Below are 17,974 nucleotides of genomic sequence, written 5' to 3'. Positions count from 1 at the left end.
ACTCTCCCAGGAACACCGGCTCAGCCTCGGAGGACAGTAGGATTTGGGCGCAATAGGGGACCCCATCCCCAATCCCCACCCACACTGCAGGAGCCGCTCACTGCCCACTCAGCACTGCCTGGACGCCAACACAGCTGCTAAAGCCAGACTGATTTTATTCAAACTGCAAATGTAAAACAGAATAAAAAAAAAAAAAATCAACCCTCAATGGCTTAAGAGCAGAAAGCCGCAGGTAAACCATGCCTGGGCTTGCTTTCTCCTCCTTCACCCTGCCATGTTAAGGCTGCGTTCATCACTGGTGACAGGAGGGAGGAGAGATGGGGCGAGCCTCGTCTCCTGCGACCCCCCCCTCCCCCCCCAGGCTCCTTCACGGGCAGTTTGGCACAAATCTGGCAGGGCCGAGCCCGGCGCAATGCAGGGCAGGGCTCCAGCCCCATGGCCATGGGCATTAGTGAGTCAGCATGAAGCTCCAAAAGCTACAGGATTACCTGCAGGGCCGCAGCAAGGCGGCAGGAGGGCAGATGGGGGGAATGTGACAGAAGAAGGGGTTCACACCCCTGTCCGAGGGGCCAAGTCTGTGGCACAGGGCTGTGTCTCCTCACCCCGGCTCGCACACGCGTCTCAACTGTAAACAGCAAGTGGCAGGGGCATCTGGCTCACCCCAATCCCAGCCCCATGGCGAGGAGAACTAAAGGCCTGGCTGCATATGCAATTTTGGGAAGCGCCTGCCCAGCAGCCTGGAGCTGAGTGGGACCTGGAGGCTGGGATGCTGCACCTCAAGTGGTCTTGGTGTCAGCAGGGAGGAGGGAGGAGGGAGCCTGAGGCCACAAAGGCGGGTCACTGCCCTCCCATCCCAGGGGGTGCAAGGCTGAAGGGGCCCCCAAGAGCCGCTTCAAAACCTGGTGCATGGCTCCCAGCTGTCAGTCGACCCCAAAAGCCTCTGCCAGCTGTGATGCCTGGTGCACAGCCTGGCCATTGCATCCGCATGGCTCCAGGGGACCGTCGGCATCCCCAAAATGAGCTGCCCCCCAGGGGGCATACGGCCACCCTCCCAGGGGACACCTCACCCTGGATAACTGGTGCTTGCAGGTGATGCGGGACCAGGGGGAAATATCACCAGGGGATCAGGACGGGCATAATCAGGAAGCTGGGGGTCTGGATGTTGGGATATTGCTCCCTCCATGCTCCTTTCAGCACACAACTAGTAATTTGACCTGCTCCAGAGCCTGTTCCTAAATATGAAGGTGGCCGGGTTTGGGGGGAGGGCACACGCGTGGGGCAGACTTGGCCCCGGGCAGCACTGGTGGGCCGCTGCGGGCTTGGTCACGGCTCTCCAGCTGCAGCCCCGGGGGGCGAGGGAGGCTGGGGCGCCTTGGCCCGGCCCCCTCAGTCCGTTTTCCACACTTTGTTGAGGAACTTGACCACCTCATCGTAGATCACGAAGACAATGGCCACGTCAAGGCAGACGCGGCCCAGGCGAGGCACCGTGCCCTTGTAAAACCTGCCAGGGATAGAAGGAGGCCATGGGGCTGGATGCCCTCGCAGCCCCCTCCTCGCCAGTCCTCCCTCACTCCCCAGCCACCACCATACCACCCCTTGCCTGTCCCCACCACAGGGCTTACGCCAGGGGTCCTTCGTATTTCATGATCTGGTAGGCGCAGTCCCAGGTGCTCTTGTACTTGTGAGCTTCCAGCCCCTGCAGGATAGGAAAAGAAGGGTCAGAGGCCAGAGCCACAGGTGCATCCGGGTGGATTTTGTGGGGGAGGCAGAGAGCTGGGGGTGCGCCAGGAGGAACCAATCCCCCTTCACCACTGCGGGCTACCAAACCCAGAAGGAATATCCCCACCTCCGTCTGTACACCCTTCAGCACCCGCACAGCCTGGCTGTGATAGGGCAGCATCCCCAGGCACCTCCCATACCTCGCAAGCATCGGGTGCCTGTCCCAGGGGCTGCACAAAACAAACAGGAGGTGACCCCAGCCCTCCACAGGCAGAGCGGTCCCACACCATGACCCAGTGCTGTACCTGCATCCTGGTCTTCACCACGTCCAAGGGGGTGTTGCCAAAGACACTTGCAGCTCCAGCGAGTGCTCCAAACACCCCCGTGACAAAAGGGTTAATCACCTTGTTGGGATCGTCCCCTGGGAAGGAGGAAAGGTTGAGGGCAGAGCGGTGGTGTGGGGATGAAGCACAACATCCCCAAGGGAGCCCACGGGCAAGGTCCCAGTTGTGGCTGCTCGTGGTCAGGGCTGGTGCTGTGCTGAGTTGGGGAGTCCAGGGCATTTCATAGAATCATAGGGTTGGAAGGGACCTCTGGAGATCATCCAGTCCAACCCCCCTGCCAGAGCAGGGTCACCTAGAGCAGGCTGCACAGGAATGCGTCCAGGCGGGTTTTGAATGTCTTCAGAGTTGGAGACTCCACCGCCTCTCTGCAGGGGACTGTCCAGCAGCACCAGCCCCAGACAGCCCATGCAGCACTGGGGAGCTCAGGGTGAGAGTGGAGGTGATGCTCTAGCACTGGGACTCTTCAACCCCACAAACCGGGCCACCCCCCTACCCGGCTTTCATCTTCCTCCATCATGAGAGTCTGATCCACAAGAAGTGGAAGGTGCACTGGTGGAAAGCTAAGCCTGGCTCCTGAGGATGAGCTCAGGGAACAGCAGAGCAGCCAGGGTGCCCTGGGGGGATGGGGGCACCATACCTTTGTACCAGTTCTTGAGGGAGGTCATGACAAAGAAGCGGATGGCCTGGTTCGATCCTTGCTTGAGGACTGTTGCCGTTAAGCCCTGGTAGGTCCCCTTTAGTCCTGCAGCAAGAGAGGGCATTGGAGGGGAGCACCAGCCTCACCCCGGCACAGAAAAAACTCCCCAGGTAGCCAGTCCCAGCCTGTACCCGTCCCCCACTTCCCATCCTGTACCCTCAGTGTGGGGGTACTGAAGGGAGACAGGACATCACTTCCCCTGGACTCACCCTGTTCCCGAACGATCTCCCGGACGCCGTGGAAGAAGCCGCGGTATTTAGGTTTGGGGGAGCACTGATCATGGATAAACTTCACCTGCAGGGAGATGACACACTCATCGTGGCTGAGGCAAGGGAGTGATGCACCCCTGAGTGGCTGCCGTATGCCTCTTGCCTTGCTCTGGCGATGGTCCGCAGAGCAGAGCCAACCCACAGGGCCAGGCAATGCTGGGTGAGACCACAGGGGAAGCCTGCACCCACAGCCAGCAGTGCATTTTGGAGAGGAAAACCTGGCTAACTGCCTCTGCAAGTGATCACATGGGTTTTACAGTACTGAAATAGGGGATGGGATGGATCCTGGGGGGTGCTCCTCCCCAGAGCAGGGAAGGTGTCACGGCCGCCAGGCTTCCTGACGTCTCCATGGGGCCTTCCAGCATCAGCTCCTCCCCTACAAAACCAACCCAAGCAAACCCATGCGGTCCTCAGGTCCCCGAAAGCTGGGCATCCCTGGCTCCTGCGCCCTCCTGGGGAGGGGTGCCGGGGCGGGGGAATGCTGGCAGCTGCCTCCTACCTTTATGGTCTCCATGGGGCAGACTACCACCACAGCCTCGGCCACGCCAGCGCCCAGCCCACAGATGAGGCCCCGCGTGCTGTCCAGCCGCCCCTGCTCATCTCTCATCTGGTTGCTGAGGAACTCGAACATCCCGAACCTGCGGAGGAGCCGCCATGACAGCCCCCAGGCACCCAGCCAGGGGGCTGCAGCCCCCGGTTCTGGGTCTGTCCCCGGCAGCAGTCACGCACCCTGCAAACGCTCCCTGCCAGTCTGGAAAGCATCCAGCTTTGGCAAAGGGCCACTGGGGACATCAAGGTCAAACCCACACCCTCATTTGCAGCCAGCCAGGGTTCACTCCACTCACCACATGCCACAGGGGAAACCTACCTGACAGCAGCCTTAGGGATGGAGCCATATACCAGTGAGCTGAGCCCTCGGTATAGCCCCCGGATGCCATGGTCACGGACAGTCTGCTTCACGCAGTCCCCTGCAGCAAAGCACAGCAGTGCCACCGTCACCAGCCACACCGAGGGCCACCATGCTGCCCCACCACCTGCCCCGCCAAACCCCACTGCCTGCCCCAGATCCAGCCAGGCTCACGGCAGCGTCCCAATCGGGCCAGCAGGTTGGGGCAGGGCACCGGGCACGCACTCACCAATGCCCTTGTAGCGGGGAGGGTTTGCCTTCTCGTCCAGCTGTAGCTGTGTCTTCACATACTCGGTGGGGAATGTGATGCAGATCTCGATTCCTCCAGCCAGGCCACCTGGGCGGGAGAAGAAAGGATGCTGGGACCAGCAGCAGTGCCATGCCCATCCACCACTGCGCAGCTGCTGCTGGCTCCACAACAGCTGAGCCCAAGACTTCTGGCAGCCAGGGGGCTGGGCTGGGCTGGGATGCGGTGTCCCTGTCCTCGCCAAACCGCTGGAGACTTCACATGGCAGCAGGGCCCCACGCCAACCTGGCACCCTGTATAGGGATCACCGCCTGACCATGGCAAGAGCCAGTGAGGTGACTGGCCAAAGGGGTGGGAAAACTGGGCAAAACACCACACCCGTGGCTGCTGTTTCAGCATCGTTTCCTCCTCAAAGGCAAATCTTGTCCTCCGGAGCCCCGCACATGAGCTGCCAGCACAGGGATTTATAAACCTGACAGAGACCAACAGTGCTGCATGAGGCCCGGCACCGCTCCCCCAGCACCAGCAGGAGCCCATTTGCAGACCTGGCCATGCCAGCGCATGAGCGCAATTATCATCAAGCCTGTCTGGCTGCCCTGGGCTCACACAGTGGCAGCTGCTGGGCGCTGATTACACTGGCTGAAGCCTTTCCCACCACAGCCTGGGGATGTGCCGACACCCCAGCAGCAAGTAACGCCAGCTCTCGGTGGTTTGGCTCCCCATGGCATGGTTGAAGCACCTGCAGCTGGCCCCATCACAAGTTGTGTCCAGGCAGCAGAGCCAACCCCGGCTGGGCTGGAGGTCTCTGGGAGCCGGACTCACCCCTGGCCAGCCAGCTAATGGCTGCGCAGCTCAGTTCCTTGCACCAAAGCGCAGTGGCAGCTCTTTGTGCTGCTGCAAGGAGGAAGCGCGGAGCTGAGCCGGGCTCCCCTAGGCCTCACAGGGCTAAACTCCGCTGCAGCCCAGGCCAGGACACAAGCCAGCCCTGGGTCAAAGCCCCCGACTGGCGGCCTCCCCAGGACGGCGTGCTGGGGAGCCCTGGGATGCTGCCGCTGGGGCTGGGCACCCACCCGACCCACCCCCGAAGGCCTCCCAGCTCCTTTCCCAAGGACAGTGACTCAGCTCCCAGCCCCACAGAACACAGCCCGGTGTGGGGTCAGGTCAGCTGCCAGCTCTCAGCTGGGGACAGGTCTCCCATCTCACCTCAGCAAGCCTGGCTACGTCCTCAGCATGACTCAGCAGTGCTGTGGCTTCTGCCACAGCCACCCCTGGCACACAGCTTCAATGGCACGGCACCACTGCAGCCCGGGGGACACGCTGGTGTTCCCAGGGGGGAACATGCTGCCATCGTGGGAAGGCCCAGCACAGGGGCTGGGTGCAGCAGTGGGTTATCCTGCTCTGGGGTAAAGTGCAGCCCCAGCACTGCATGGCAGAGCACAGCTTGGCTTATCAGCACCCTCCAAAGCACCCTGCAAGGGGACGCTGATAGGGGACGCTGCGGCCCACAGGACAGGGAGACGAGTCACGGCTGCTTCCCAGGGCAGCAGCAAGTGGCCCCAGCTCCTCAGACCAGGGTGATTTCATGCACAGTCTTATTTCTTCTCTATGAACTCCAAATTTACAAGGGAGACCCATAATATCTCTGGTGCCTCCTCCAGCTTCCCCCTGCAGAGCGCCACCAGCAAAGCCACTCGCCCAGTGCGAGGATGTCCCAGCAGGCAGGCTGTCATCCCCTGGGCTACTGCTGCCTTCTCTCAGCTGTGTCCTGGAGGGAAAGGAAAAAAGCCTCACTGTACTCCCTCCTGCAGCTGGGCAGCACCCACCTTAAAACAGCCTCATCCTGGTTTGTTTCCCCCAGGCACAAGCAGCAGCAGGCTGCACTTGCCCTCTCTGAGGCAGCCAAGAAGCTGTGCCGGCACTCAGCACAGCCTGGGACGATGGGAAAGCCCAGAATCCTCTCTCCTCCTGCAGGCACATCCTCCCCATAGGAACACCACAGCACCCAGTGACAGTACCCAGCCCGAGGGCAGGACCTGCCAGCCCAGCCTGGCAGCATCCCAGCCCCATGGGACGCCAGGGACAAAGCGTGAGGCCAGCCTGGATCCGCTGCAGCAGACAAAGGCCCCTTGTTTTGCCCTGCGTTCCCAGGAGAGGATGGAGCGGCTCAGTCTGTGCCAGGCAGGCGCCTCCCGGGAGGCGGGGATGGGCGACCACCTTTACTCCTCCACAACACCCTGTGCTTGGGCAGCATAGGAGGAAGCTGCTGGCAGCCACTGCAAGACCCGCTCACGCCACCACAGCCAGCTGCCAGCTCTCCCTCAGGGCACCACAGGAGGACAGCCACCATCCCCAGGGTCCCCAGAGCTCTCCTGCTGCCCCTCAACCCTTTTCTGTCCTTGACATGTCCATCAGAGATGGCAGACACTGTCAGTCCCATGGCACAGGCGCTTGCCAAGCACTGCAATTTCTCCTGCAAAGCTGAGCAGCTCCTGCAGGAGCACCTGGTGTGTCCTCGGCAAGCAGCCTGATGAGGAGCAGTGTCCTCCAGCTGGGTGGAACGGTCTCCAAAGAGCCCAGCACCAGCCGGTACCTCTCTGCACCACTACACACCACTGTGCCACCAGCCTTGATGCTCCTACAGCCACATGAACACACCAGGTGCTGCCAAGGCCACTGCCCTCCCTCCTACACTGAGACCTGAAGTGACGGTCATTTTAAGGGCTGTAAATATTTGTTCCCTCTCTGTCCTCCAGCACCAGCTGCTGCTTCAGCACCTCCAGGGCCAGAGAGCAGGGAAACACTGAGGACAAGCACCAGTCCAGTGGCAATCAGCACCTTGGCTCACAGCAGCCACACCAAACATCATGGTGAGGGATACCATGCCCCCTGCAACCAGCCCACACCCTTGGCACTCACCAGGATTAATGATGTTTGTCCATGCAGGGGAAGGCAGGGAGGCTGTGCCCGGCATCCTGCAGGCAAAGTGCATCCACAGGCATCCTTGAGCCCACTAAGAGCCCCGACAAAGGGACAGAGTGCCCCTCTTGGGAACCAGCAGCCTCTTAGGTACTGGGGCTGCCTGAGCTGAGGCAGGAGGAACAGGATGTCTGCGCTGGATCCCCGCAGCAAACCGTGGAGCCGGATACAAAAGGTGTCCCCATCCCAGAGACACCGCGAGAGCGGCTGCCTCCCTGGCACACCGCAGCACACTCATTGCCCCCGGCTGCAGCAGGGGACACCCCAGGGCTTGTGCAGAGTGGCAGGGGCACAGCTGGACACCGGTGCCCTGATCACCTCTATCATCGCTCACTGGGGACAGAGGAGGGGAGGGGAGCCAGCCCAAAGGCTGCCTTGCCATTGCACAGCTCCGACGCTCCTCGGGCAGCTGCACACACACAAATCACAGGGCAGGGGAACACATGTATTCAGGGAAACGCACCCAGAGGAGGATCTTCTCCCTCCCCCTGCTCAGGGATGTGTGCTGCCTGCACGGCCAGGTCCCCTCCCTGCCCCACAGGGCAGGGGTTGCTCTGGACCCAAATCCCACAGGAAGGGGCACCCAGCAAGGACTCCACACAAACTCCATGACCTGGGGCAATTTTTTCCCCGTTTTCCTCTGTCTGCAGTGACAGGATGGCACAAACTGCTCACCTGCAGCCCCTTCCCTCCCTGGAGGCGAGAGCCATCAGAGGTCCCGCTCTGCTGGCAAGCATCCCCTCCCCACACTGTTTTATTCCATCAAAAACCCTATTCTACGCAAATAAAACACCCCATTGCCCCCAAGCAGCAGCTTCTTCCAACCCCCCTCCCTCGCCAGGGCTGCCAAGGGCTTTGCAACATGTTTACCCGGACTTTAACCAGCAGCTTCAGCTCTTGCAACACTGTGAAGTCAGCAGGAACAGCCGTCAGCGAGCGTTCGGGAGGTGAAAGAGCAAGCAGGGCAGCCCGGATGCCGAGCCAAGGCTCTCGGCTATTAGCTGGATGCAGTGGAGCCAGAGGAGAGAGGTCGTCCTTCAGGGAAGGTCGCTCTGCTGGGCCCCAGGGAAGGTGCCTGCGGTGGGGGGATCCCACTCCTGGTGCCAGGAATGGCTCCTCGCCTGCAGTGAGTTTGCAAGAGCCCTGGTGCCGGCAATACCAACCCTGCAGGCCCAGCGGGAAAGGGAGAGAAGGGAAAAATACCTATTTGTCAGCCATTTGGCATGGTTTTCCCAGAAAAAGCTTAGCTCTCCTTTGCGGAGGGGCCAGCACAGTTATTCAAGGATGCAGCCGCAGCCCTTAGGCATGGCTAGGGAGAGCTGGCAGGAAGAAAAGGATTTTTGGGGACAGTGGAAGGGTGCTGCCCCTGCGATGCTCATGTAGCGCGTGATGGCATCAGCGCATGTAGGTTCAGCTAATGAACTCAAACTCCATTAGCAAGCGTCTAGGGACACCACCAGCTGCCCCTTGACCAGCCTGTCCCAGGGACCCCAGCTCTGGCACCCAGGACAGGGTGCATGCCGAGGGCAGGAGGATGCAGCCACAATGGGGAAGACAAGCACAGTCCTGGGAGACGAGACAAACTAAGGCCGTGCAGCTGGGGCTTGCACTGCCACCCACTGCAAACCCTTACCCAGAGGCAAGCGAGCACCCACCGCCCTGTTTGGGAGCCACAGAGAGGCAGGAGGTGGCACTGGCCCTCTGTCACTCCTGCAAGTGACTGTGCCTGAAAAAGCATCCTGCTCCTGCGGACGGACGAAGCAGCAGGTCTCTGTGCAGCTCTGATGAGAAGCGCACACCTGGAGAGCAATTTCGGCCTCTCCATTTTAAGGGCAATTTCACATGCACCTGATTTCCATACAAAAAGCTTCTTTTAACTTCAGATTTGGCAAGATCCTTTCAGGCCAGAGGAAATTATTCCTAAGGGCCTGGAAGCAAAGCAACAGAGCTCTCACAGGACCCAAGCCTGAAGATTGTCCCTCCTGCTGGCTGCGTGGCTCAGGGCAGCGGGAAGGCACAAACAGGCTTCCAGCTCCTCTCCAGAGCACCAGCAAAAGCTGACCCCCACGCTCCCCCCTGTTCCGAGGGCACCCGACCCACTTGCAGAAGGTGCAGGTGTACGGGGTGAGCTGAGCAGCCAAGAGTCGTGACATGGACCACATGCTGTGGGCACAGCAGGCAATCCTGCCTGCTGCCTGGATGCTGCGCTTACAGTCTCTACCCTCACAGGGAAACGTGGTGCCCTTCCCCATTAGCCAAGTTAGCTTTCAGAGCTGGGGAAATAAAAACCAAAAGATAAAAAGAATCAAAGACCAGCAGGGTGCTACAAATCAGGGAGGCAGAAATATCCACCACCGGCTCGTGACAGTTCTCTGCAGCCCAGGTGCTGTCCCATCAGCAGCACAGATCTCTCTCCCTGCTGCCGAGGGATCGAGCCCCTCTTGGCAGCCACTCACGCTGCTCTTGAGCCATGCCATTAACATAACCCAGCTAAAGGCAGTGGTGGAGAAATCCTACCGTGCCCGCAGTGGTGAAACAGGTTTAACAGGCTCCACCCTTCCCATACCGTCCCACCATGGGCCATCTTGTGAAACAGGATCAGGGGAAGAGCCTGGCTCCAGGAGCAGGCAGGTGCCTCACTGGGGATCGCTTTCAGCAGGGCTAGCACGGTGGTCCTCGCCTGGGCACCTCCTCCTGCCACGCACAGCCCTCCACCACCTATCCACAACCCCATCCTTAGGGAAAAGCACCACGGGGGCTGCTCCACGGGGAAAGGTCTTACACGGCGCTGAGATTGGGGAAGGCTGCTTCCCTCAAATCAGACTGCCAGATTACCCATGTTTTGGTTAGAAGGGAAAAAACGCATTCTGCGACAGGTCAGCCCGTCTCAGAGGGTGTCCCAGTAGGTCAGCCCATCTCAGGGGGTGTCCATACCCTGCGCTGGGGCTAGGGCCCTTGGACAGTCTCCTATCTGATAGGGGCAAGGCCAGCAGGGGACACGGGGGCTCAGCATGTCCGTTGGTAAATACACACGTGGCCGCTTTTGTCACAGGAGTGTGTTATGGCCAGGCTGACGAAAGTCTGATCCCTCCACCAGGGATACACAGAACAACAAACATGAAACGCACCTCTCTGTACCCCATGCCATCAGGTGGGTAAACAGGCCTGTGCAAACAATGCTGCAGATAATGCTGTGGATGGGATGGAGTAATTTGTCCCTAATCTTACTGTAATCATCCTGTTTCAACAGGCCATCCTTTCACAATCTGCTCATTCATCGCCTCTTTGCATTTACCTCTCAATGGGCCAATATTGCAATAAATCATTATTAAATTTTGAACTTCTTGGCTGTAAGCATGATAGCAGAAGCCATTTCCCTTTGCTTGCAGTCACGGCATCATCTGCCTTCAGTGCTGAGATCACCTTTGGGGACTGCCAAGTCCACTGTCCCAGCTCAACTCACCTTCAGCCCGCTGCCCGGCACACCCCAAGGCCCCGGTTCCACTGCCGTCAGCTGCCTCCGGTCCAACCCATCACCTCGCTTCCGACACCTACTTTTTAAGTGTGCGAAAACCTTTTAAAGACAGGCAACAGGGAGCTGATGTCAGAGCCCAGGGCTGCTGAACACTTCCCCCAGCACAGCCCCATCGTTGGATGAAGAAGCCACTGCTGGGACCAAAGCTTCCCTGGGGACAGGCTCTGGTCTCCCAGCCACCAGCACAGGGCAATGACTGCTGTACCGGGCACCGGAGCACAGAGAGAGAGAAGAGATGACAAGAAATCAACCCCTGCTGTCAGGAGATGACCCGAGACCTCAGGACACAAGCACAGGGTCGCCACCGCCCGGGGAAGAAGCAGGGAGGCTGCATTGGCATGCACCACACAGGACCATCAGAGACAAGAGACACGGCAACATCCCTGAGCTGTCAGCTTGCGGTGCTCATCGCCTCTGGGAGATGGATGGCTCCTTCCGATCATTCACGTCAACCCAAAGAAAATGGATGCCTGCAGAATATCAAGCAGAGCACCACACATGTCAGAAACTCACATTTCAAAGCCCAGGGTTAACCCCAGCTCACACAGAATTCATTCAGACTGAAGAAACTGGGCACCCCGCTGTGGTTTCCCAGTCCTGGGGCTGACAGCCTCCTCCCACCACAAGCCTTGGGGCTGCTCTAGGTTTCTGCAGCAGCTGCAGTCCATGAGGGCTCACAGGCAGGTAACGATGCACTCATGGACAGTGTGCTCCTGACCACTCCCCAAACAGATGACAGCCAGGAGAGGCAAGCCCAGAGGAAGCCATAGCCAGATGTGATGCATTAAGGGCTAGTAAACCTGGCAAGACCAGTTCCCTCCATGCTTACCAATCCTCCCCCATAGCCATGTTCAGCTCACCACCTGGCTCACCCAGCCCACCATTGAGAAGGGGAACATCCCCTACTCTGCTGTGAGCACCAGGCATCCACCTAAAAGCCAGGGAGCGTGCCAGATCACAGCCATTCTCAGCAGCACAACCTCCCTTCCACCCTCCCAGGAGGTCAATGGCCCTGGAAGCCCAGGTGGACTTGGGACTTTTGGGAAAGGAGTCCTACTCTGCAACAAGCAAGTCTCAGCTTTCACACTCAGTCCCCGACTCTTCTCCTCTTAGCATTTCCTAAGAAAGATCATATCAAGAGATTAATAAAGAAGAAGAAACTGAAGCTCTAATTACAGCTTTGTTTCTCATGTGATCCTCTCTGCTTAGCTCTCTGATAAACACGTGCTTCGTGCCCTACCCTGCAGGCCCTTCTCTTTCCCCCTGCAGGGTCCCTGCTGCCCACGCTCCTCCCAGAACCTTGGTGCCTACCACTGCTATTTCCCAGCAGCACTCAAAATTTATAGCAAACATCAAAGCAACAGCCACAACCATCGCAAGCTCTTCTGAAATCAAGCACCATGCAGGACAGCACCCAGGCATCCTGCCTCCCTGACCAGGCAGGATTAGGTGTAGGCAAGAATCCCAACTGCGCACCAGCCCCCGGGTGAACAGAGCTACCATGCGAAGAGCAAGGCAGCTGGGAGCTTCTTCGTGGGAGGGAGCAGATCCCAGGCTTCAAAGCTGGCTAAAAACAGAGTAAGACTGTACTTAACTCTGGACAGCGCATGCAAAGTCTTTCATCAAATGACCACTGCTAACCAGGAGCAAAGTTCCCAGGAGGAGGGCAGGGGATTGCCTGCAAAATGGCGAGAACCATTTGCACTGGGCTCTAAGTAATCCACCACAGGCTGGCTCGAGCTGACTAACAGCCCTGCAGTGCCCAACAACCCAGCAAGGAGCCCTCCGGGGAAACACAGAAACACCTCTGCAGCCAGCGCTCCTGCCTCACCGCATGCTGCCTTTATTTTGAGCTCCCGCTGGCCCACTGCAGCATGGCCCCATGCTAGGAGCTGCGCAGTGGACCAGCAGCAACCATCCCTGCAGGAGCCTGGCGGGCTAGAGGGTTTGTTTGGAAACCACGGCACAGAAACGGAAAACTGTCTGTGGAGAGGCTGCAGACACGGCTGGACTCCCAGGTCCGACTACTAACAGGTTACTACCCAGCAGAACAGACACAAGCCGATCCTCAAATCGGCTCATTAGTTCACAAGAAAGTTATGCCAGCTTTACAACAGCTAACTGATCCAGCAGACAAGTTAGAAAGATACAGATAATATCAATTTCACCATAAAGCCTGCATATTTACCAGTCTTTTAACCAAGTTGAAGCTAAGACACGTTATGCCAAACCTTAGTGTCCTACAGCCATGTCTTTTCTGACCCAGTGCCAGGTGCCCCAAACCAACTGTGTACCATCAGTTCAGAGCCTGGGGGGCTCCTCCCCTTGCAAAGGTGGTGTAGGGATCAAACAGTGGCAGGGATCTACACCCACTCAGCTCTGCCCTTTGGAAGCCCAGTCTGCCATGGAGCATCCCTAAGACCAAGTCCTGGCAGTGACCCCCACCCGACCGGCCAGGACAGCCAAGCTGCCTCTTCGTGTGCTTGGGCCACGCACAGCTGCAGCGCCAGCACAGGCCGCGTAGTCACAGCAAGGTGAAGTGCTGCCGTGGCACATGACAACTGCTTGGAAAAACGAGAGCCCATTAGCAAATTAATTGTTAACTTTGCATTTGTCTGTTGCGACGACTGGAAGAGAAGAGCTCTTGGCAGCCAGAGCTTCACTTGCGCCTCTTCAGAAGAGTCAGCCCCAGCCTGCTCAGTTCTGGGCAGTGCGAGGGAGCTGTGCCTCCCTGGCAGAGGATCTCAACTACACACAGGGTCTGGGAGGAGACAGGCATCCAGGATGGGATGATAGCTGCTTATTTTACTCCACCAGTACGAGGCTGATGAAGCACAGCGCAGTAGGAATGGTCCATCTTGAACACCTCCACCTCCCCAGAAGGTTGAGCTTTGGAGCACACGCTTGCTGTACAGACAGATGTCAGATAAGAAACACTGAGGGCATCAGCAAACCCCTTAAAGTCAGCAGAGACAGCCACGAATAGCACCACCTCCAGCAAGGGGCTGGAGGGCTGAGCAGTCTGGGATGCAGGGAGTTAACAGTAGCTTTCTCCCATTTATGTGGTTCTTTAATACAATTAGATGCCACAGAGGCTTAGCTGGACTTCTGCCCATTAACCAATTACTCTGATGTGCTTCGTGTGAGGAGAAGACTAGCATCTCAATAGGGTCCTTCTTCTACCTCTACAGCCTCACGTGGACCCAGAAGGGCTCCTCCAAGGGGGGGCATGTGCAGCTTTGTACTATGTTGCCCAACCTCACACCTGGCAGAGGCCACAAGCACCGTGTCCCTTCCTTTACACCAGAACAGCTTCCAGGCACACCCATGGCTACTTTCCTGGCAAGGACGAGCAGGGTAGTCTGCTGCAGCCTCTTTCAGAGTATGCCAATAAGCCATTCACAGCTGATGATCTGTGATTACAGACCTATGCAAAGGCTACGAAAGTCCCCTGGTACACTGGCCCAGGCAGTGAGAACCCGATGCACCGCACGTTGGCAGCCAGTTGGGAAAGACTGGGAAGGCGGGATAGGGAACAAACTGCCTGTCTTTCCCATCCTCAATTTGGGTTAAATCCCACTTAGAAGACATTTTAAAAATAGAGGATAAGAGGCCTGAATTAGCAACCCACTTTGAGGGGGCAGCAGCACAAGTCTTGAGAATCCTGAGGAACACAGAGCTCTGGAGGAGCCTGGCCTCTCCTAAGGCCTCGTTGCGTAAGAAGGGACGCTCTCATTTGGCTGCAGCTGCCTCCTGCTCGTGCCCCAGCCCTTTGGCCAGGCAGCCCGGGCGACACAGAGGGTTGCAGGCTCCTGCGCTCACACCCATTTCCCGCAGCGCTGCTGTCTCGCAGTTCTCCAGAGCTGCGCGACGGGAGGCCGGCCGCTGCAGCGGGGGCCAGCGGGCAAAGCTGGAGCAGCAAGGGCTCCGTTCCCTGCACCCAGCTGGGGTGGACACTGCCTTGCTCCTCCTGGGACCCACTACAGGAGGCTGGAGCTCTGCCCTTGGAGGGGAGCAGAGACTTGGACAGATGAACAAAGGCACTATCGTAGGAGGAGGAATTAGCTGGGAAACACAAAAGCTCTAAACACACCAATCGCGTGAAGACCGTGGTGGCTCATTTCAAAGGGAAGACACTAATCTCCACTCCGGGAATTGTCCTGTGAGTGGCAGGAGAAACCAGGGAGTTAATGAACGGCTACAAAGGAGTTTAACAAGCCATCGACTGTCTTGGACTCCATTCAGCTCAAAGCTCAAACCAACTAGAAGCAGAAGGAAGGGCATTAACTCTGCAGCTACTGCTGCGCTTAGAGCTTGTCAGATCCCACAGAAACGGTCAGAACCGAATGAGAAAACGTGCCCTGATCCACAGAGACGGATGCTGAGACACAAAGGAGGGACCACGAAGCTGTAAGAGGAGCTATATCAAAACAGCGTGCAAGACGGCTGGAGCAGGAACAACCTGAGCGCCGCCGCTTCAGCTTTCTCCCTTAACATCTTCAGGGGGGCATAAGGAGGTCCCCTGCTGCTGCCTCCTCCAACTCCCTCCTGCTAAGGTGAAAATCTAGCTAAATAAAGCTAAATCTAGCTAATCTCGATAAACAACACGACTGCCGCAAGCCCCGTCTTTACCCTGCGTTACGGTAGCGAGCACCCCGACACCTTCCCGGCGAGGCCACAGGTTGCAGGAGCAGCCCCACAGGACGCCGCCACCCCTGCCCGGAGCGGCGGGAGCCCGGGAAGACGACACCCAAGCTCGGGATACGCCTGCTGCAGCTCCCTTCGCCGCCGCCAAGGGGAAACCCCGCTCCGAGGTGGGCCGCCTCCCCAGGACTACAGCGGGAGCGGGGCATCCCAGGGACCGGCGGCGGGGGCTGCCGCGGCAGGGCGGGAGCGGGCGGTCCCGGCGGGGACGGAGCTGCCGCGGGGCGCGCGCTGCCTCCGGGGCGGCTGGCGGCAGCCCCCGCCCAGCGCGGATGCCCACGCCGGAGGCGGCGGCCCCGCCCGGGGGGTGCTTACCTGCCAGAATGGCCTTGCCAGGGTGGGTGAGCTTGGCCTTGCCGGCGGGGGCGGCGGCGCCCAGGCGGCGGGGAGCGGCAGGGGCTGGCATGGCCGCGTCTCCCGTGCTGCCCGGCGGCGGCGGCCGTGGCCCTATTTTAGGGCGGTGCCCGCGGAGGGGCGGCCCCGGCGGCGTCACATCCTCAGGGGGCGGGGCGGGGCGGGGCCCGGAGCATCCCGCCGCGGCGGGGGCGGAGGGGACAATGGCGAGCGAGGAGCCGGCGGCGGCGAGACCCGGCGGGGGCCCGGCTTGGGCTTCGCCGCTGCGGAAATGGCGATTTCTTACCCCGCTCACGGAAATCCATGGAAAAATCCCGCTGCGCGGGTTCCAGGCAGGGACGGGAGGCACAGGGGCTCGACTGGCGCTGCCCGCTCCCCCCGAACACCAGGACTGGCTACAGAAAGCACCCCAAAGGCCGCCCGGTCAGTTGGGTACGCACAGCAGGACTCGCTGCTCCCGAAGGCAGATTTAGCCTTTACTGGTCCAAGTGCACTTCAAACGCGGGGGGGCGCGGGAGTTGCTGCTCTCTCGTCCGCTGCTCGAAGCACTAACGCCTCGGCCGGAGGAGGGGGACGAGGAAAGGCCCCGAGCAGTAAGCACTTGTGGACACCTGACACCGTAATCGGAACAGAAACCAAAACATGCTCACCGCCTGGGACGGCAGACATTTCGGGCTTTTTTAGCTTTTTAGGGGGGATTTATTACCTACTGCTCCTAAATAATGATTTACCACTACATGATTTGATTTATCTGCAGGCGTAGAAAGACAGCCCTTCACTAATTTGTGTTTGAAAGCGGTATATACAGGAATGCTGGGGAGAGAAACCAGCACCGTTTTCCTTTCCGTCCAGGATTTCTCTGAAAGCAGGGAACGCTGGAGCTGGACTCCGGGCCCGTATTCTCTCTTACACCTGGAGCAGCTGCCCTATTCCAAAGAGGGAACATTTGATGTAAGAAGTCTCCCCCGGCCATGCGTAGAGCATGCTTTTGTTGAGACTTGCCGTCTGTGCTTCGTAACGATTTTTGCTTAACAAGACTCAGCAATTGGGCAGCTGTATTCCAGCTGCCAGCCTCATCTGAAAGCAAGCAGGGCAGCGATACAGCTGTGGCTTTGTGGCTAAGCCGGCCGCAGAAAGACCATTTGGGAAACAAATACCTCTATTCTGCCAGGATTAAAAGCAAACAAACAGGTACTTGCATTGCAGAACTCATCCCTGGATAACAGCAGAGACAGAGCATGTCCATTGAGGTGGGCCCATGTCAAGTCTAAGGCTACCCACCCCCAGCACTGGGAAGTAAGGGGGGCAAAAAACCCCAACATGAATGGTGTATGGAAGGAACAAACAGTCCCAGTCCTAGATGCAGAGCAGCTACCCGGTGCTTGGGTTAGCAGTACTGCAATGGCAAAAATAAGATAAATGCTTTCAAAGATAGCAAACAAATGGATATGCATTTGGATTTCTGATTAATCTCTGCAACTCCTCACTACCTTTCCATCAAGTTACCGTAACATTCATGTCTGCTTGCGGACACGTATACCCACCGCTGTGAGGCCACAATCAACCTCACAACAAACATTAGTTCTTACAGATCCACAAATCAAGTCAGAAAGGCCTCATCCTGCCCAAGAAAACACTATGCCATATGCTTAATTCTCATCAGCCTCAACGGGATTCACAACAGTGCTTACTTTGCTGAACAGGGAAAGGATTATTCATATTTAATCACATGCAGATTACAAGCCATCTCAACTTGACCTCCAAGAAGCTGCTAACAACAGTTGTCAGCAGAAAGCCTGAAGGAGAAGACCATCTAAGGAAGATAAGCAAGCCCTGAAATACCAGAGGCTGCAAAAGGTGCATGTTAAATCCCGTAAGTGATTTACAGGAAAGTAAAGACTTGACCAGACTTGCATGGTCAAGAGCATTTCCTAGGAAATGGGTGGTCAAAGCATAAAAGAGCAGCTACTGTTACGGACAGGATATCAAGTTCTCTATCTTACTGCTCACAATTCAGGAATTTTCACGGAAACAACCTTCTGACAATCTGAACCCATTTCCCTTGCTGGTGGCTGCTGCTTGGCTTGTTTCTGCTGCCATAGAAAGAGAAAAGAATTGTGAAATACATAGTCAGGTGCTATTGCAGCTTGTACACCTCATGGCATCCCTCCAGGCCCTGATAATCAGAATTAAAAAGAACTACTGAAGATGAAAGCAACTTC

At 58.0% G+C, this 17,974-nt stretch overlaps 1 protein-coding gene across 9 annotated transcripts; it reads right to left on the bottom strand.

Annotated features, from left to right (window-relative positions):
- Positions 1 to 138: 138 nt before the first annotated feature.
- Positions 139 to 15,975, bottom strand: SLC25A1 (solute carrier family 25 member 1). 9 transcript variants are annotated; one of them, XM_074606669.1, is made up of 13 exons: positions 15,714 to 15,852; positions 10,623 to 11,164; positions 8,030 to 8,323; positions 7,100 to 7,568; positions 5,387 to 5,948; positions 4,166 to 4,273; positions 3,898 to 3,997; positions 3,529 to 3,667; positions 2,970 to 3,054; positions 2,701 to 2,805; positions 2,025 to 2,140; positions 1,623 to 1,696; positions 139 to 1,501 (listed from the first exon to the last, which is right to left on the bottom strand). In XM_074606669.1, the coding sequence occupies exons 8-13, from the start codon at positions 3,658 to 3,660 to the stop codon at positions 1,387 to 1,389; spliced, it is 627 nt and encodes a 208-aa protein (XP_074462770.1). In that variant the 5' UTR covers positions 3,661 to 3,667; positions 3,898 to 3,997; positions 4,166 to 4,273; positions 5,387 to 5,948; positions 7,100 to 7,568; positions 8,030 to 8,323; positions 10,623 to 11,164; positions 15,714 to 15,852; the 3' UTR covers positions 139 to 1,386. The 9 variants fall into 9 exon arrangements, with proteins under 9 accessions (XP_074462770.1, XP_074462768.1, XP_074462771.1 ...); XM_074606667.1 differs by lacking the exon at positions 5,387 to 5,948 and having other exon boundaries at positions 15,714 to 15,854; XM_074606670.1 differs by lacking the exons at positions 5,387 to 5,948; positions 7,100 to 7,568.
- Positions 15,976 to 17,974: the final 1,999 nt, after the last annotated feature.

Source organism: Larus michahellis, chromosome 13 (assembly GCF_964199755.1).
Source record: "Larus michahellis chromosome 13, bLarMic1.1, whole genome shotgun sequence".
Taxonomy (NCBI): domain Eukaryota; kingdom Metazoa; phylum Chordata; class Aves; order Charadriiformes; family Laridae; genus Larus; species Larus michahellis.
This window is presented reverse-complemented; position numbering and strand designations above follow the sequence as displayed.

What these genes read in the sequence shown, in the direction of transcription:
- SLC25A1 (XM_074606666.1), bottom strand. Translation starts at nt 7,896, where the DNA reads ATGCTTGCCAGCAGAGCGGGACCTCTGATGGCTCTCGCCTCCAGGGAG. An exon ending in AGGGAGGGAAGGGGCTGCAG is followed by an intron (nt 7,156 to 7,834) that starts GTGAGCAGTTTG and finishes CTTTGCCTGCAG; the next exon opens with GATGCCGGGCACAGCCTCCC. An exon ending in TCCCCGCTACAAGGGCATTG is followed by an intron (nt 3,998 to 4,165) that starts GTGAGTGCGTGC and finishes GCTTTGCTGCAG; the next exon opens with GGGACTGCGTGAAGCAGACT.